Source organism: Bubalus bubalis, chromosome 12 (genome assembly GCF_019923935.1).
Source record: "Bubalus bubalis isolate 160015118507 breed Murrah chromosome 12, NDDB_SH_1, whole genome shotgun sequence".
In the NCBI taxonomy this organism is placed as follows: domain Eukaryota; kingdom Metazoa; phylum Chordata; class Mammalia; order Artiodactyla; family Bovidae; genus Bubalus; species Bubalus bubalis.
Window position 1 is genome coordinate 63,204,657 of NC_059168.1, and position 20,088 is coordinate 63,224,744.

Here is a 20,088-nt window from a genome sequence, read left to right on the forward strand (position 1 = left end):
AGATATCTATATAGTAAAATTCAGAATAATTGAATGCTGTAAAGATAGTGGATTAATCACTTATAAAGCTAGTATGCAGGTTAAAAGACAAAAGTAGTAAAAATAACCATAATTACAATAATTAGCTAAGGAATACACAAGATAAAGAGTAAAATATGAGAGCAAAAACAGAAAACATAGCGTGGGGAGATTAAAAATGTCGACTTTCAGAATATGTTCAAACTTAAATTGTAATCACCTTAAGATAGACTGTTATAAGTGGTTATATGTACGTGTCATGGTAACCGCAAAGCAAAAACCCATAGTAGACACACAAAAGATAAAGTAATCTAACCATACCATGAAAGAAAATTATCAAGTCACAAAGGAAGAGAGCCAGAGATGAAAAAAGGGACAGAGAAACTACAAAACAGTCAGAAAGCAACAAAATGGCAATATACATATCAAATAATTACTTGAGATGGAAATGGACTAAATTCTCCAATCAGAAGGCACAGAATGGCTTTCGAGCAGTGTAGGTAGACGCACAGCTGTATTTTTGTTCCTCTCCAAAGAGAATATATGTGCGCATACACACATCTGTGTACAAATACACAGAAAAATCTAGAAGGATGCACAGAGCTTATTTTAGGTGGGACAGAGGAGTGTTATGGGTTGAATTGTGTCTCTTCCAAATTCATATGGAGCCCTGATCTCTTTCCTCAGAAAGTGAGCTTATTTGGGGATAGGTCTTTACAGAGATATAATCAAGTTAAAATTAGGCCACAGAGTGGACCTGAATCCATTAATGACTGATACCCTTAGACGTGCACGCATGCTAAGTCACTTTAGTTGTATCTGAGTCTTCGCTAACCTATGGACTCTAGCCCACCAGGCTCATCTGCTCATGGGATTCTCCAGGCAAGACTACTGGAGTGGACTGCCATGCCCGCTTCCAGGGGATCTTCCCATCCCAGGGATTGAACCTGCATCTCTTAAGTTTCCTGCATTGGCAGGTGTGTTCTTTACCACTAGCGCCACCTGGGAAGCCTCAATACCCTTATAAACGGGAAATTTGGACACAGAGAGGGAAGATGACGTGAACAGGCCCACAGGAGATGCTCATTTTTATACTTCTGTGGCCTATGACATTTTTATAACTGTGTATTAATTACTTTTATAATAATCAGAGCCCTCCTCCAAAACTAGGGGGAATAAAGAGATAAGACACAGTGAGAAGAAAAGCGTATGGAGCGTGACTGTCACATAGCTAACTGGCTTGTTTCCTCTTTATAAATTTACAGAGCATGTCACTTACTCTCCACCCTCTAATCCCAGCCGCACCCTGGTTCCAATACTGCCCTTAGAGGGGTCAACTTGCCTGGAAGGAACGGCTAACACTAGTGGCTTCTTTAGCTGAGGACACGGCAAAACCCTGATTTGCAAGGTCACCTGGTATCTGGTGGTGCAAGATGTCACCAGGGTCCTCTCCTTTAAGTCCACCCATCTGGTTTGTGCCTGAAGAGGTGGCTCAGACCGTAAAGGATCACCTGCAATGCAGGAGATCTGGGTTTGAACCCTGAGTTGGGGAGATGCCCTGGAGAAGGGAATGGCAACCCACTCTAGTATTCTCGCCTGGAGAATTCCACAGATAGAGGAGCCTGGTGGTCTGCAGTCCATGGGATTGCAAAGAGTCGGGACATACTGACTGACTAACACACACACACTCAAAGTGTGATATTTCTAACCAGCTAACCCCACAAATCAGAAAGCCCAGTGGGCCTGCAGTCAGAATGCCTGCAAGCAGTTGCACACTTCTATAAGCTCTGGCCACTCTTTCAAAAGGATGCACTGTGACAGCCTGCTCGAAAGCTGTGCTCAAATAACAAACCACCTCTAGTCCCTGGGCATCAGAATTCTTTACCAACACTCTCTTCCCTGGGAAGGTCTGATTTTCTGGGGGGTGCCCACCATGAAGAGTGAGTGGTAACTAGCAATGGGAGAGCAGTAGGAGAAACAGAGGCCCAGAAGATGAGGCCACTGACTCACACCCCAAATGCCACAGAAGGGGCCGGGGGTTCAGGAGGCAGTTGGTAAGGCAAGTTGTGTGCTCTGGCTCCTGAGGAATCAGCCAGCTCAGTGCCCTTCTGCAGCCATCACGAGGGCTGTGAAGGGGTCTGGGAGGGCCAGCCAGGAATCGAAACCTAGTTTAGTATTGCAGAGAGGTTAAGAAAAGGAAATCTCAGCACACATATTTTGTAGGTCTAAATACTCACAAAATTCCATAATGGCTTCAGCCTCCTTTGCTTCAAAAGACGGTGTCCTTTCCAGTTCCTGGGGTTTCCCAGGGTTCCAGAACAGAGGAGAAGCTGAGGAAGGAAGGAGTACCCTGTATGCTGGGCATACAGGGGCACCTCCTGTATGCTGCGCTGTAATGACAGGCGAACCGTAATCACGGAGTCCCACGACATGCTTTGGGTGTGTATTATCTCACTTGCTACACCTGCGGAGACCAAGGCTCAGAAGGGTGACATCACTTGCCCAAAGGCTAGTGGCTAGTGACAGCAGAAAGACTGTCCAGGGACCGGTTCATGTGGTTTCTCTATCCCTGTGTCCTCACCTGTGAAGTAGAAACTATTCCACAGAGGGTTGAAGGAGATGGTGGATAAAGTGTGCCCAGCTGCTGGCTGAGCACGTAGGGCACCAAACTAATCCTGTAGCAGCCTGATGGGCCCCAGGGAACAGGGAGGAGTAGGCAAGGCTCTTGCTTGGTGTCCACTTTTTAAGCCCACAAATGGGGAGGGGATGAGCAGAGCTATCAGTGAAGCCTGGCAAGGACCTGCAGTCAGTCAACCCAAGCTGGTTGGGTCATTGCCTCTTATGACTGCAGGTTACTTTAGTTCCTTACCCTTTCTTTCTTTTTTTAAAGAAAGTAGCTATTTTATTTCTTGGCTGCACTGTGGGACATGTAGGATCTTAGTTCCCCAACCAGGGATCAAACCCATGCCCCCTGCTTTGGGAGCACAGAGTCTTAGCCACTGGACTGCCAGGGAAGTCCCAGTTACTTACCCTTTCTAAACCTCCATTCCTCAGCTCCAAACAGAGATGCCAGGAGGGACATGCCTTGTGGGGTGGCATGAGGGCCAGGTGATCTTGGGCCCCCTGAAACTCTGGATGTGTCTCCAAGTTCTCTTTTTAAATCAGAGCAATTTATTCAGATTGTTATGAGTAAATGTATGCATATTGTCTCAGCAGATATTATTTTTCTTCTTGTCCTTCAGAGCATTCCCACTATTCCTTTACCATCAAACTTCTTGAAAACATGTTTTACATTTGATGTCCATGTTTACATGTCCTTCATGTTGACTTTTCACCCCCTATAATCTGGTTTGTGTGCCTCCTAGTTTATGTACGAACTCTCATGAAGTTCTCCAACGATCTCTTAATTACCAATCTTCATGGCTGCTTTCCCCTCACTTTCTAATTTCCACCATCTCCTGTTGCTTTTCATCTTTGCCAGCAGTTTGGAAATGTCACGCCTTTCTGGAAGAGTTGAGACTAGGATGAAGGGGCCCCTCTACACATCTCTTTTTAGGGCTCCTACTTGGCTTTCCAGAGAATAAGCGGAAACGCTCTTCTGTGACCCTTAAAAGACCCCACACTTCATTTTCTCCAAGGTATTGTCACTGCATGTAACATTTGAGCATCCAAAGAGCCCATTTGGAACTGAAAGTGGGCCAAATATCACTAAAATCGAACAACTCTGAGGAGACTAAGGATCTTATAGTTTTAACAATTGAGTTCTGTGAGAAACTGTGTTCCAAACTTCACACACACACACAGACACACACACACGCACACACACTCTAAAGGTTCAGCAGGAACCAGTTGAAAACAACTCAGAGGAAGTGCAGCTGTTCCCTCTGAGGAGCACGCGTGGGGGAAGCCAGGAGAGGAGGAGGGGTGTTCCCCGGGTGGTGACATACGGCATTCTTTTCACTTGAGGCATCTGAGCCCGAGGAGCTGCTGTCTCCCCTGGGGAATATGACATAACCAGAGGCGGGAATGGCCTCACAAAAACAGACTGGTGTCCACACATCCTTCTCCAAAGGAAGCCCCTTCCCATCCTGTGTGCGAGAGCTCCCACGTCCGCAGAGACTCAAATGCCACCCTGTCTCCAGCCAGAGAAACAGCCCAAAGCCAGCGCTCTGATAGGATGTGTTTATATTTACATGGTACATTTTAAAGCAATGGCTACATTGGTCATACATATTAGAAACCATAAAAAAAAGTTAAGAACTAAAATGTACATCATACACTTGTATATATATTTTTTTACACAGAGGTAAAAAGGCTTATTATAAAAAAATCAATACAACGGGGTTTTCAGTATACAGGTAAAGAATGAATTATGCTTCAGGCACTTTAATTTGTTAATGTGAGCAAATAGCTTCATAGTTGGGATCAGGGGAAGCTTCCAAACAGAAAATCTTTTGGTTAATGTTTTGTTACCACAGATACAAAAATAAAATCTGAATAATTTCTCTCAGATGATTGACGTTAAGTATGGCAAAGCTGACTGGGAAAATACGACAGACTGTTTGGCTGCAGTGTGGCAATTAGAGAGACGTATTTACATAAAATGTCCCCACGGCTGTCCTTGTGCCCTTCACCGCTGCCTTCTTCACAAACCAAAAAGGATGCGCGGCCTAAGATTCACCAGCGTTAACTCTTCAAAGGGGTGGAAAAGGACAAGGGGCGAAGGAAGATAGAAACAGATGATGGCTAGACGGACATGGCAAACAAGAAGTGGCCAGAACAGGTGTGTTCTTACTGAAATAAATAGGGACACTTGAACTGAGGTCTAACAGAACATACATTAGTGTTGTGCTTTGTAGAGAGGAGACCTTGAGAAAGACCCTGAGGAGATGCCTCAGGATGGGGGTTGAGTTGGGGGAGAAGATGGTCTCTCAACAGCATTTGGAGGCTGGCGGAAGGTTTTCTAGATGTTCTCCAAGCTGGGAAGTGGTTCTTGTCTTGCACCACCAGATTAATAGATCTCTGCCCCTTTCCCAGACCGGAAGACCCAAACCAGTCACTCCAACAAACGAAAACACCTACCAAACAAACTCATAAGCACACTGGGTATTTACATGGATAATCTGAGGAAGAAATGCAAAGCACTCTCAGGTAAGCTGAGAATGTTCCCATGAAGGTAAGCGTGGCCAGCACTTTCCCAATATGATTGGCAGACTGGGAAAAAAGTCCCTTTCCTTGGAGACTGATGTCCTGTGTGCAGTAGAGAAGGGATGGTTGAGGGCGGGGAGTGGGGAGAGAGGAATGAGGCTGTGCGCTCAGCTGGCAGCAGCCACAGGAAGATCATGGCGGGAAGAACAGCCGGCGCAGACGAGCCTGTCCCCTGTGCTCTCCACGGTGTTCTGATTGTACAATGCGAGGTATAGGTAACCACTCTTCACTTTTTTTTTCCCTTTCTGCAGTAAGATTTGGGTATTCCTTGCACTATATTAGAAAAATATTCTTTTCCAGCTAATTAGAAGCCTTCTACGTGGCAAGGCGACAGGTGGACCCAGACTGCTGAACTAACCATCCGAGCAGTCAAAGTGGCAAGTCTGGGTTTAGGGTTGCAGGAGAAAGACACTTAGGCATTTGGAAGGATTTTTTATATATGGCCTTGTTTTTTCCTAAGTATAAACGAAGAATTTGGTGACGTGAAATTGAGTCCAAAATGAAAACAAAATGACAAACCCAAGAACAGAATGCAAGCCACCACTCTTCAAATTGATGACATTTAAAATCCCCCAGTTAATAGAAAATAGCCACTGGGGGGAAAGAAAGCTCCTTTGAAGTTTTACTTACCACAACCTTAGTGTTTCTTAACCGGACCATGTTCGGGAGAACACTGGTTTGTTTGAAAGAGACTATTTGGTTTGCAAAACAATGAGCAAAATTTCTTACTTCATTAGCGTTTTCTTCTGGTATTGCTAAATTTTTACAAGTGGTGGTGACATAATTTTAAAAAGATCTACTACTTTAGGGTCAGTGGGGAGGCTCAGAGAAACCTGAAATCCCCTTTCTAGCCCTGGTCTGAGAGGATACAATGCAGTTTAAAGGATTTTCCTGATTCTCACAAGTTAATCTGAAGTTAAGGCTCAATTCTCAGTCATTTTAGGAGTGAATGTTTTGCATCAGTGAGTAACTGACAGATTTTGGGGGTGTTGGTCGAGAGAGACAAGATGATGGGCTCTAGACAGAAACTGCAGCTTACATGGGAAGTTTGGCTTTAGAAACGTTAAAGCGATCTCGTTTTGTGGTAGAATTTTGTTAACTAGATCACCTCCTATACATAGTAACTGACTGCAGGTTCAAAAATACAGGTTCAAAAATGGTAGGGTTTCACCATTCCGACAATCCATTACCACAGGAACTTGAGGAAGCAAGCTCGTTAGCAACAGGCAAGCTAGAACCAAGAGGAAGATGGCCTTTGGAGCTCTTGGGGAAAAAAACGACAAAACCCACCAAAAAAATCAGCAGTTCCTGCTGCAGGTGCCTTGAAACTGGACAAGGTGGGCAGGAAGGACATGAAATCAACACCTGTATGAGATAGTTAGCTTGATTACAGATTGTTAATAATACAGGAGCGTCTAGGCAGAGAGTCCTTTCCTTAGAACACTGTGCGCGTGTGCCTGGGTGTGGCCGATGCAGAGTGGGCGGCGGGGGTGCTGCTGAGTCCACCAGGCAGGCTCCCCAGGCTGGAAAGGCGCCTTGGGTACCTGGGAGCGGGGGGAGATGAGAAGATGTAGAAGACGAGTCCCCTTGGGGCTGTGGACGGGAGAGGGTTGGGAGGGAAACCGAGTCACACGGCCGCTTTGTGCTTCCCTCCGCAGCACCTGCACATCACTCCGCAGTGGTAGCAGGCTCGCAGAGGCAGGTAACAGCACATACAAGGGGCCAAGAAAGACAAGGCAATAAGAGCCATCCACCGGAGGCAAAACTTCTCGTCGCTGGTATCGCACGAGCACGGGTCTGTATAGTCCCCCTCGGGGTCCGACATACAGTGATAGAGCATGCTGTCTGCACACCACATACAGCTCACCCGGCGGATGCAAGTTCTCACGGAGTCGGGGGCGTCCTGACAGTGGCCCCTCCGGTTCTCCTCGTGGTTGAACATGTCCCGGCAGTACTCGCACCGGGAGCGCTCCCCGTCCTCTTTCCGCCTCCGGGACTTGCCCCGGGAGGGCTGGGTCTTGATCACGCTGCCCCCACGCCCTTTGGGGTCCTCGCCGAGGCCAAAGTCTGACGAGTCCACGTAAGGGTAGTTGTAATCGTGCTTGGGCACCTCGCCCTTGGCGAAGCGCACGTAGGAGTCCGCGTCCTCCGTGTGGTCCAGGTATTTGCCCCTCACCGGGGCGTGCCGGTAATCCTCGTAGCCGGTCATCCAGATCTTCTCCCGGGGGTTGATGCGCACGATTTCCTCGTCGTCGTCAGGGAAGCTCACCTGGCGGTAGGGCCTTGGCATCGGCTGCCCCAGGAAAAAGGAGACGTTACTTTATCGCAGCAGCTAAACAAACCAATCTTCAAATAATGCATCCTTCACCTTGGCAAAGGGCATTTCTTGAAGAAACAGACCCATCCTGTACTTAACAGCTTGCAGGTCAAAGATGTATTTCAAATTGTCTCAATCCCTTCCTGGGTCAGGAAATCATGTTAATGGGTCGGGACTGGCATTTCCCCCCTTTCTGTTGCAGTTTTGCCATAGATGTGGGTAGGTATACACACTGTGAGAATAAAGTTTGAAATTCCAGAAGCTGAACATGCCCAGATCAAAGGCAGACCTGAGATGTCCCTAGAATATCCTTATCTCCCTTCTGTGACCTCCCACCACTAAGGTGATGGTGACTGGCACCATGATTTCTAACAGCTTAGATTAGTTTCACCTGTTTTTGTCAGGCCATCCTCTCTCAAGACTATTTTTTCCCCCCAGAGAAGCAGAAGAGCTCTGGAGTGCATTGACCATTATGAGGTAAGTACATTTGTTATCTGTGTGTACTTAACAACTGCATACTAGTCCATGATATAGAATGTGTGTCTCACTGTGGGTCATGTTCAAAAAAGCAAAAGTGGATACCAGGGACTATGGAGGCTCATAGGTACCTTGTAATCTGGTTGGGGAGATAAGATGCTCAAATACACAGAGGGTAAGAGTGCAGGTTCCAGAGGCCAATAGTGTTTGAATCCTGCCAGGATCTCACAGGTGGTGAGTGGCAGAGTGGAATCTGAACCTGGGATGGCTGGACCCAGAGCCACACTGTCTAGACTTCAAACCTAACCTGCATTCTCCCTTAGGATGAAATTGTTATCCCTGTGGTTGGCCTCCTACAGTTTGCATCAGTGCCTTGTCCAGAGTGGCAGGTGCTGAATACAGTTATTGAGTGGATCCAGGTAAGCCTGCCTTGCACAGGGCATCCCAGTTGTGGCAGACAATGACATTGCCCACCTTAGAAGCCCTCTGAGCATGAAGACTTTTTAAGGAGTGAGAAGCATGGCTTTGACTGGAATTCAGACTATAGAATTTACTAGCAAGTCGCTAAGCCGTGGACTTCGCTTCCCTGATGATCAAACCGCATAGGGCTATTGTGAGAACAAAGAGAAAGAATCTAAACGGTGTAAGCGCAGGCTCTGTCACAGAGGATGCACATGATAACTGTTGCCAATATTGTCATTATAATATTATCCTAGAATTTAGCACACACTAATTAAATTTACCCATCACTTCCCACCAGACTGTGAGCTCCTTGAGGGCAAGGGCCACGTCTCACAGGCTTTGTCCTAATTCCTGCCAGATTCTTGACGTCAGAGTTTCCCCAACTTTGGAAAATACAATCCTGCAGTATTTCAAAACAAAGTTTGGGAGCTGACACAGTCTTTGCTATTAATTTATTTCGAAAGAGAGTCAAAAAGTCAATTCCCATCTATTGCTACCATACTGTGATTTTACAAAGAACGTTTTCATGCCAAAATATTAGGAAGCACACACCCAATAAAACAATTTTGAAAAAAAGAGTCATATAAATCTAGCTTTATGTTATAAAACCTCAGTGCCTCGTGCTTTTTCTCTTTTCAAAGCAGACTGGTGGCCACATCACCCACATGGGCACCAGTCCATGCCCCACAGTTTGCGAACTTGCTCCAAAAAACAGCTGCTGGGTAAATATTTGTTATATTACTGAATTCCAGCTACAGCTCCCCAAGGAAGCTGGGGCCTGCAGCCCGTGATGCCAGGCCTTCGGCCCAAACATACAGTATTCTGCGGTACCAATTGTGGTTCTGTGCTGTCATACCCTTTGGACAGAGGAATGCAGGAGGCAGGGTAGCATCCTGGGTGAGCAGAGCCTGCCATCTAAATCTTGTTCCACCAGGGACCCTCTCCCTAAGCCTCAGCCTCCTCATCTATCAACTGGGGATGCAGAAGACCTGCTTCTGGGTAATTTGTGAGGATTAAAGGAGATAAATCACATGAAGGGTTTGGCAAGGTGCCTGGCACACAGAAAACCCTTGAGTGAGGGTGAGTTGCCTGTACCACCTCCAATATGGGATGGGGGAACAGAGTAGGAGAACAGAAGGGGCCTCGGCTCGGGCATGCGGCTGAAGGGAGGGCAAGGCAGCTGTTTCAGATCAGGAGGTCACCCCTGTGACCTCCAAGGAATAGGATCCCCGCTCACCTGCTCGAGGTGATAGTGGTCCGTGGGGTATGGGTCGTGGAGGTGACCCAGGGTATAAACCTTCCGATGCTCACAGGATGTGGGGGAGGAGATTGTGCGAGTAGGTTGTTCCCTCTTCTGAGACGAATTAGAAGAACTGTCTGTAGCTGTCTGTGTAGAAGGAGGTAACCATGAGTTAATTAAAAACAAAAACAAAACCCAAGTCCGCCCCAAAACTAACACACCGTCTACCCCCACTTGTGGCGTCTTGCTGGACTTCCCGAAATCTTGAGTTTATCCTGGCTGTGGGAGGCAGGAGGACCCCTGAAGGGCCTGGTTGTCTAAAAACGATGGGCAGAGAAACCCAGCCACCAGCCCCTGGAAAGCTGGGTTTGTTTTCTCAACTGTGGGAGCAGCAACTGGCTCTGGGGCAGGGCTCAGCACACCAGGCCACTCGCGGGTGCGTTCCAGTTGGATCAAGAATGGTCACTGGTTAGTGGCCCTGGTTAAGGTCCTTGGGCAAGCAGAGGAAATGCAAACAAGCAAAAAATCAAACCCATATGTTTCTTTGTGGGGTTAAGCCCAGCCTGAGAGTCTCAGAGATAAGGATACCTCAGGGGTATCATGGGTACTGGCTTTCCAGGAAGAAATTTTGTAATCGTTGGCTTGGAGGCAAGCCTGAGGGTCACTGTCTCTGGAGGGTGAGAACAGAGCTGTTTTCCCAGTAGAGGTGACGAGTCCAGATTGGAGCCTCCATGAAGGTATCTTAGGAAGGTGATCAGATATCAGAATAGACTGTGGCTGTGGGCAGAGCACGGGCCCCATTGTCTCCCAGAACACACCTCGGGTGCTTCACACCCCCAGGTGATCCCAGGTATGATGGTCACTGTCCACAACCTTGGGGCCCAGCAGCCACGTGCTCATAGAAGGCTCTGTCAAATGCAGCTGGGGCAACTGCCTTGAAAACCAGGGCCCCTGCGAATCCTATCCTCACTCCACTCCACCTTCTACTTCCTTAGAGTAATGGACCATTCTTCTCCTTTTATTTTTTTCACAAATGAAAAGATTTTCTTTGATATCGAGGTGTCCTATTTCTGGTAAACATCTAGAAACTCCTTAGTTGTTGCTTCTCATCCTTATATCCCCCTTACCCCATATGATTATTTATATCCTTTTATTTTACTGTTTTTTTGTTAGTGTCATCAATCCTTTCCAGGGCAAGGCAAGGTTAAAACAAATAGACTTATAAGAGTTATTCTCCTCCCCTCCACTACGTTCACTTATACAGTAATAAATGCTCAGGAAAATAGGAGTATAAGTGTTCAGGAAAAAGAAAAGACACTCAGGGACTTCTCTGGTGGTTCAGTGGTTAAGACTCTGTGCTTCCACTGCAGGGGGTGTGGGTTTGATCCCTGGTTGGGGAACTAAGATCCCACATGCTGTACAGTGTGGCCAAAAAATAAAAGACACCTGTATTTCCACTATGCAGCACAACTGACATTAATTTTTAAAGCTTGGTGGACATGTGCAGCATGCTTTTGGAAACCCAGCCCTCCTGGATTTTTAATTCTGTTTGGTTTGTGTGATGTGGGGGTGATGCCTGTTTCCAATCCCACAATCTAGTGGCTGATTCAGATATGGACACACACTTCTCCCCTGAGGCAATCCAGAGAGACTTCTGATGGACAGGTCAGAAAAGATACTTGTCTCTACCTAGTTAAGAGCTAAGGGTCCTGTAAGCCTAGAATCCTGGTGAAGGTACAGGGAAAGAAAGAACCTGAGGATGGAGTGAAGCAAAAAACCAAGGGAAGAAGGATCCCACAGATACCACTTGAGCTTCTGGATCCAGCCAAGCCTGAATCCTGATCCACCCTAGGCTATCCCATAGAGAGGAGCCAATTCCCTTCAGTAATTTAACCCAGAATGCACTGGGTTCATCCGTTGGGTGCACTTTCTTTTTTGTCACTGCCGATCCCTTCTCTGGGGCAGCCTTCTACCTGCACCACATTCCTGGCCTCTCTCTTGTCCCTTTCAGTCCTCTCCACAGCAGGTAGAGTGGAACAGGGTGTTCAGAGCCTGCTACTTCTCTCCTCTGCCTCTTGGGAGCCGCCCAACTGGCAAATAGCATGTGCTGGCAACCTTGCTTGGGACTGTATGGTCTCCTTGGAAGGTTGAGGGCCCACCCACTGTGGGGAGGGTATGGAGACCCAGCACACGAGTGCCTGGTAGGGCAGGTCTGTCTAATCTCAGGGTCCAGTCTTGGGATGTCCACTTCCTGCAGATGTAAGCTGGGACTCACATCATCAGTAATAAAGGGTCTCTTCACTTTTTTCCTCAATTGGTTTAGAACCCTGATAGGAAAGAGTTGCTACTTACCCCTCAAATCCCGGAAACTGAAAGAGACCAAACCTAGACACACAGAATTTTTACTTCCTTTCAAATTCAGGTCCGTCCTCTAACTCGCACCCACCCTCTTTCCTTATGTCTTTGGAGGTACTGCTGCCCTCTTTAACACATGAGTGGTTTCCAGTTGACAGTACAACAAAGCATACAACCCTTCACAGTCTCACACTATGTGAAGGCTTATGATGTGCCAGGCACTGGCTACACGTGACTCCACCAGTGCAGGTAAAATACCGTCTCCACGTCATACACAGGAACACAGACACCTGAAGAAATTCGGGATCCTGCCAACTATGGCAAGCAACCACTGGCAGAGCGGGACTGAAACACAGCCCCCGTCCGCCAAGCCCAGGGGGATCTCCATGCAGCACACAGCGGCTTATCAAGCCCAGGAGAGCCACCTGCTCTGTGTTCATCTTGTGAGCTTAACACAAGTACAACGCTTCCTAGTAAGACGATGTGTCCTGATTTATACAGACCCAGGTGGTAAGGGGTGGTGCCTCAGAATACAAAGGTTTCTACAGATCTCAGTAAATACTTTCTGAATGAGTAGATAAGGGCCTTTCTGTATGATTCAAATCCAAGGGTTAAACTCTTATCCAATACCCACGTGACAGTCACATCTTAGGTTAGAAGCTACCTCAGCATTAAACACGGTAATACGCACTTGGCATTTAGTTCTCAGAAACCCAGTTCACACATCACAGTCACCTCTGTGTTAGTCATCTGTTTACCCCAATCCACCCTGTTTTCTGTGACCTGTGTCCAGGTTAACAATGTATGGAAAGTCATTCTGAGAAATGAGGCACACCCAGTACTTCCTAGTCATCCTCAGCCAATCCGACGCCCCCTTCTGATGCTCCCAGCCTTCCTCCCGAGCCTGGACCAGCCTCTTCCCATTGCAGAGTCAAGTGCAAAGTTTCCTGGACCATTTTCTGACAATTCAGAGAATGTGAGACTGAGAAAGGCCTTTCGATGTCTCCTAATCTGATGACAAATCTCTACAGAGGAGCAGGGAGGCCAGAAGACTGAGGTGGGCTCTCAGTTCACTGCCTCCCTCGCCCGACTGCTCTGAGCTAAAGCATGCAGAAGAGGCTCCATTGGAAGCTGAGGCTTATTCCATTATCTGTGATATCAGATAAATCTTGTCAAGAGGCAAGTGTCTACCAGCAAAAGGAATGTATTATTAGGCTATTTCCAAGAAGAGGCAAGACGGAAAACCTTTCACCATATGCACCTCTGGACGAATGCCCCCGTTCTCTGCTTGTGGAAAAAAAAGCAGCCTGGACTGTACACATATGCACCTCAACAAGCAAGATTCTAGAACATGCCTGCCACTTGCGCGCACAAGCTCATGACACCCACCCACCTACTAATCTGAGAGCTTCACCTTCAACCTGGAAATACTGGCTGCCGTTTTCAACTCGCCTTCCTGGTGGGGCGGGGGAAATCTCTGAAGTGCTGTAGGTGTGAGCTCAAGAAGAACAAAAGCAGAGGTCCTCTGTGCTTGGGGACCTCAGCCTGCTTAGTGGGCTGGCTTTGGTGCGGGCTTCCTGAGTCAGAGAGAGCAGTCAGAAACAGCCTTTGATGCCACCCACTGTGAACAAGGCCAGACACTGCCATGGGGTGCCGCCTGCTTGTGGGAGGTCCCGGGCAACATGAAAGTGTGAGCACAACCACTGCTACCTCCGTGCGAGCTGCCAGAAAACCTTGCCTCTGGGTCCGGGTGTGACTCCAGCTCAGTGTCAAAGCCTGCTATTAAAGATGTGTCCGATTAAGAGGCCTGTAACCTAACACGAAGCACCGAACAACAGAAATGCAAGGGAATGTCCTAATACTAAATATCATGGTCTCAATCCAGGCACACTAGATTTGAATCAATTCTCTGCTAATTGTAAGTTGTCTGATTTTGGACAAGGTGACCTCTAACTCCAGTTTTCACATCTGTAAAATGGAGCTAAAATTGTCCTCAGGGTAACTGTAAAAACAAAATGAGATTAATCATTTCCATTTTCTAAACAGTTACTACTGATTTTATAAAAAAGCTACTGATCCTGTGATCCGGTCCCCTTGCTTAACTCCTTATAAAAGTTCAAGTGTTTTATCAGTGATTCTCTGGGTTTTTCTAAGCAAATTCCTATCACCCACAAAAGACAGTCTGGTCTCCTTTCCAATATTTGTAACTGCTTGTTTATTGTATCTTTGCCAAGGTTTCCAGCATGATGGAACCATTTTCAGAATGGCCCTTGCTGTCTTGAACTTGACTTTGATGGGACAACTTCTAACAATTCTCTATCGTATATAACGTTTCCAGATAACTGGAGTGGCTATAAAGTTCCAAAGTCTCTCTGTATTCGAGATAGCAAAGTGTGTGTGCTCAGTCGTGTCCAACTCTTTGTGACCCTATGGACTGTAGCCCACCAGACCCCTCTGTCCATGGAATTCTCTTTTCAACCCAGGGGCCAAACCTGCATCTCCCTACACTGGCAGGTGGATTCTTTATCGTTGAGCCACTGGGGAAGCCCAGATTGCTATGGATTGTCACCAAAATATACTGGATGTAATCAGATGGTTCTTCTGTGTCTATTGAGATGATTATGGTCTTTCACCTTTGTTTCATTAATATAAGCTTTTTTAATATTAACCATCTTTGCATGCCTGGGATATCTACTTTACTGGTCTTTTATTAAGTTTGTTTTACAAATATTTGATGTGATTTGGTAACATTTTACTTTAAAACTTTACATCTACATTCATAAATGAGTTTGACTCCGGTTTTTCTCTACTTGAATTCTTCTTGCCCATTTTTACAGCAGGGTTATGCAAGTCCTGCAAACTGAGCTAGGCAGTGTTCCACTGTTTTCTATATTTTGGGGAGTTCTTTCTTTTTTTAAAATAATTGAAGTATAGTTGAATTACAATATTGTGTTAGTTTCATGTGTACAGCAAAGTGATTCAGACACATATATATTTTGTCAGATTATTTTCCATTATAGGTTATCAAAAAATATTGAATATGGTTCCTTGTGCTACAAAGTACATCCTTCTCGCTTATCTATTTTATGTATGGGAGTTATGTTTTTAACCACCTAAATTTAGCCCTCCTTTTAAGGGGTATACCTTTGACTACATTTTCAAATTTTTCTACGGTTATAGAAAAACATGTATTTTGAGTAATAAGCTTTGCGTGGCCTGGTTCTAAAGCCCTCTAACAAGGCAGTAAGACAAGACTTTAACAAGGGAACACAGGAGGCTGAGAAAAGAAAGGGAAGGGAGGTGGAAGCAAGAGTCAGAGGGTACAGACATGAAAGAGTGGGTGCCGGGAACCTCCACATAATAAAGAGAGATGCGACCAGCCCGACCAAGTCCACACTGGTAGCAGAAACACTGGAAGGCTGGCAACCATTCATTTTCTTCTCCCTCTTGCGGATGGAGACAAATGGGATGAATGCCACCTCCAGAGAGGCAAGCACACAAGTCCAGCCACCTCATCCTCCCTGTGTCCTCAGAAGCACATGAGCTGTTGTGAACACACAGGGGGCAGAGCCAAGCCTGCTCCGAGCAGCTGCTTCTGGAGGGTGACAGGCCTACGTGTTTTGAATAAGGCACAGAAAATAAAGTGAAGGCACTGCTTAAGAAGCCAATCTGCGTCATCCAGGAATCATACAGAAACGTTAAGCAAAAATAGCACTTCTAGGAGAGAACTGGGGAACCTTGACTCCAGGCCAGGCGAGGACGTATGTCTCGGGATAGTTGTTGAAGCTCTGTGGGCCTCTGTCCTCGGGTGTAAAGGAGTTGCCCTGGATGATCTCCAAGGTTTCTTTGAGCTCTGAAAATTGTATGTGTGATCCTTCTGCCTTCCTCCTCAGAACGTTACAGAGGAGTTTGGCTAAGACTATTGCTTAGTTGATGAAGAGCCACAGGATGTGTGTCAACTGCTGCTGCTGCTGCTAAGTCGCTTCAGTCGTGTCCGACTCTGTGTGACCCCATAGATGGCAGCCCACCAGGCCTTGTCGTCCCTGGGATTCTCCAGGCAAGAACACTGGAGTGGGTTGCCATTTCCTCCTCCAATGCATGAAAGTGAAAAGTGAAAGTGAAGTCACTCAGTCATGTCCGACTCTTAGTGACCCCATGGACTGCAGCCTACCAGGCTCCTCCATCCATGGGATTTTCCAGGCAGGAGTACTGGAGTGGGTTGCCATTGCCTGCTACAGCTCAATAAAAAAACAAGAAGTCATCGCCACAGGGAAAAGAAAAGCTGCAGGACTGATTCAGATTAATAAAAGCAGGACTCTGCCTGGTCTTATAGGAGAAGGCAATGGCACCCCACTCCAGTACTCTTGCCTGGAAAATCCCATGGACGGAGGAGCCTGGTAGGCTGCAGTCCATGGGGTCGCTAAGAATTGGACACGGCTGAGCGACTTCACTTTCACTTTTCACTTTCATGCCTTTGAGAAGGAAATGGCAACCCACTCCAGTGTTCTTGCCTGGAGAATCCCAGGGACGGGGGAGCCTGGTGGGTTTCCGTCTATGGGGTCACACAGAGTCAGACACGACTGAAGCGACTTAGCAGCAGCAGCAGCCCTGTCTTATAGATGATTTATTTATTTATTTTTTTGGCCTCCTGGCTTGGGGGATCTTAGTTCCCTGACCAGGGACTGAACCTGGGCCCTCTGCAGTGTAAGTGCAGAATCCTAACCACTGGATCGCCAGGGAATTCCAGATATTTTGAATTTTTAAAGATGGCTAACTAGTAGTTCGGAGAAGGCAATGGCACCCCACTCCAGTACTCTTGCCTGGAAAATCCCATGGACGGAGGAGCCTGGTGGGCTGCAGTCCATGGGGTCGCTGAGGGTCAGACACGACTGAGCGACTTCACTTTGACTTTTCACTTTCATGCATTGGAGAAGGAAATGGCAACCCACTCCAGTGTTCTTGCCTGGAGAATCCCAGGGACGGGGGAGCTTGGTGGGCTGCCGTCTATGGGGTTGCACAGAGTCGGACACGACTGAAGTGACTTAGCAGCAACTAGTAGTTATGACCCTAATTTGTGTTATTTTTATTGCAGCTTACCACCAAAATATAGTTCAGCCACTGATGCCACCAAAGCAATATTAAGAATTCTTCCTATTGCAAGGGTTTCCATTTTATTTATACACATGAGCATTTGAAATTGAAAGTGTGAAAGTGTTAGTAGCTCAGTCGTGTGCGAACCTTTGCGACCCCTCATGGACTCTAGCCTGCCAGGCTCCTCTGTCCCTGGAATTCTCCAGGTAAGAATATTGGAGTGGGTAGCCATTCCCTTCTCCAGAGGGTCTTCCCAACCCAGGGAGTGAACCCTGGTCTCCTGCCTTGCAGGCAGATTCTTCACCGTCTCCACCTTGGATGGGGAGGTGGCACTGATCACATGGCACTCTGGGCAGCTATTGCCTCTCAGGAGACAGTAAAGTGGATGGATGCGGATGTCAGGAGGCTGCTAGCTCAGGTGATCTGGGGTTGAACAAAGCAATCCTTTCCACTCAGTAGCTATTAGAATGGCAGGCCTATCTATGGTCAATCCTTTTTCCCTGTGGTAAACAGAACGTCCCCCATTCTGTCAACAGGTCTTTGGGAACAGATAACACTGGCTCACCTGTCCTCAGGGCTTACACTGGTTCCAGGTGTTCTCTTTCGAAGAGGCAAGTAGAGCAGGAAGCCGGGCTAGCTAGCAGGCAGTGTGGGTCTGAGAGGGGCAGCTGGTGGTGGGAGAGGAGATGACTCTGTCCTAGACTCTAAGACATTATCCCATCCAGGACCCAGAGGAAAAAGTGGGCATTTGTCAATTGTGAAACAAAAACAACAAAACCAAAATTCCCACACATTAAAAAAAGTTTTATGTTTCTAAATTTTGAAGTTAGGTAAAATATTGACATGAAAGGAAAGGACTCTCAAACCCACAGCTTAGTTTCACTGGCAGGGCTGTGAGCAGGAAGTGGGTTTTGGGTAACCTTGAGCATGTACTCTGCATGAATTAATAAAATGGAAATAGTAGTATATTACTATCCACAGCTTAAACAGATGAGATGGTACATGTGTAAGCAAAGAAAGACACAAGCTGGTGGGCTAGCACAATGCCTCTGCCCTTCCTGAAATTGGGAGCATTTCAAAGCTTTTGTTTGAGCCTTAGACATTTCAGTGCTTTAATTTAGCCACTATAGGTATTACATGTTGAATAAAAGATCCTCCTCTTACTATGCAATGCGAGCTTGATAATTATTGGCATTCAGAAGATAAAGCAGCTCTCATCTGTCTTCTGAGAACTTCCATGCCATCCTATGCAGGGCTGGGCCTTAGCCAGCAGCATTTATGGGTTGCTGTTCCCTGGTGTCAGTCACAAAGCATAGCTGTTTTTCCCCCCAAAACATTTTTGCTTTTCTTAAGACACCACCATAGATTAGTTTTACTAGTTAAACTTTGTAGAATTAATTTACATTTTCAACCTATTTTCTCCTTTACTTATTCTCTCCCTACCCCCCTCTATCCCAGTCCCTTAATTCCAAGGGTAGAAATAACAGTTTTGATCAACTGATTTTCTAAAATGAGACTGGGGCTCCCAGGAGGGCATAGCAGAACCCCACATCACACTAAAGAGTCAGCTGAGGTTTGGAGCCAACGCACTAGTTGCGAAGTCCATTTTAGGTGGCTTTTTGGCAATGATGAGAATATGGTATATTTAATATATGTGAAATCTACTGAAACTTATTGAATAAATATTTCCCTTTCTCAACGTTCTCTGAAAGGCAGCAAGCAGATCTGGAGTTTGCATTCTAGGTGAACAAAGGATGGAGCTGGGTACAAGTTGCTTCACCTCTTCAAGTCTTGGTAACTTTATCTGCAGAAATGGAAGTGTCAAAAATGTTTAGAATCCCAGCCTCTCCCCAGCCTCTGAACTCTGCCTAAGCAGGAGTCACATATCCCCTTTCCAGACTTCCCTGGTGGTACGGTGGATAGGAATCCGCCGCCAATGCAGGAGACACAGGTTCTATCCCTAGTCTGGGAAGATTCCACATGCGGAGCAGCCAAGCCCATGCGCTGCACCTAGAACCTGTGCTCTGCAACGAGAGAAGCCACTGCACTGAGAAGCTGGAGCACTACAAGGAAGAGGAGTCCCCCGAGGTACAACCAGAGAAAGCCCAAGTGCAGCAATGAAGACCCAGTGCAAAGAGAAAAATTAAAAAAATAAATAACTAACCGTCCCCACCCCCGCCGAAATCCCCTTAGAAAAACAGAAAACAAACCCCATTTAGTACAAAATTGGTAGATTTGCCTTTGGATTTCATGTGTGTTGGGGACGGATTAAGTGGAAAACAAACTCGAGAAAAGGAAAGTTCTGTGGCATTCTGCACTCTTCTGCTTCTGTTAAGTAAAAGCTTGACATTTACAAAATTCCACAAATTTATTTTTTCTACTTAATCAAGAATGAAAATAACCACTACTTGCAAAGACTCAAAAGCTCACCTAGGACAAAAAAAAAAAAAAACACAATCCTGCTGCTTCACACTTTGGTTTCAACTAGTTCTAGTCATCGGAGAAGGCGATGGCACCCCACTCCAGTACTCTTGCCTGGAAAATCCCATGGACGGAGGAGCCTGGTAGGCTGCAGTCCATGGGGTCGCTGAGGGTCGGACACGACTGAACGACTTCACTTTCACTCTTCACTTTCATGCATTGGAGAAGGAAATGGCAACCCACTCCAGTGTTCTTGCCTGGAGAATCCCAGGGACGGTGGAGCCTGGTAGGCTGCCGTCTATGGGGTCGCACAGAGTCGGACACGACTGAGGCGACTTAGCAGCAGCAGCAGCAGTAGCAGTTCTAGTCATGCTTTAGAAACACCTGGGGTGGGCAGAAGGGGTTGGAGATGTCATTAGGAGCAAGTGCTCTGAATAGCCAGAAAGTAATCAGATACAGCTGGTGATAAACAGGATGTCACCAGTTCAAGCATAGGGCA

At 46.7% G+C, this 20,088-nt stretch overlaps 1 protein-coding gene, 1 long non-coding RNA gene and 1 other non-coding gene across 9 annotated transcripts in view; 1 reads left to right on the plus strand and 2 right to left on the minus strand.

Annotated features, from left to right (window-relative positions):
• Positions 1–4,186: 4,186 nt before the first annotated feature.
• SPRED2 (sprouty related EVH1 domain containing 2) overlaps positions 4,187–20,088 on the minus strand; it is a 124,067-nt gene continuing 108,165 nt past the window's right edge. For all 6 annotated transcript variants that reach the window (XM_006053529.4, XM_044926069.2, XM_044926067.2 and 3 more), the window contains 2 exons: positions 9,720–9,869; positions 4,187–7,519 (listed from right to left, as the gene is read on the minus strand). In XM_006053529.4, coding sequence (XP_006053591.1) covers positions 6,854–7,519; positions 9,720–9,869 — 816 coding nt within the window. In that variant the 3' untranslated portion in view covers positions 4,187–6,853. The remainder of the gene's footprint in view (positions 7,520–9,719; positions 9,870–20,088) is intronic.
• LOC123328551 lies at positions 6,888–13,032 on the plus strand. Of its 2 annotated transcripts, XR_006639807.1 has the most exons (4): positions 6,888–7,021; positions 7,982–8,020; positions 12,356–12,550; positions 12,871–13,032. It is a non-coding gene; the product is annotated as an uncharacterized LOC123328551 (long non-coding RNA). The 2 variants fall into 2 exon arrangements; XR_006543445.2 differs by having other exon boundaries at positions 12,356–13,032.
• Positions 16,745–16,817, minus strand: TRNAV-UAC. Its single transcript has one exon. It is a non-coding gene; the product is annotated as a tRNA-Val (tRNA).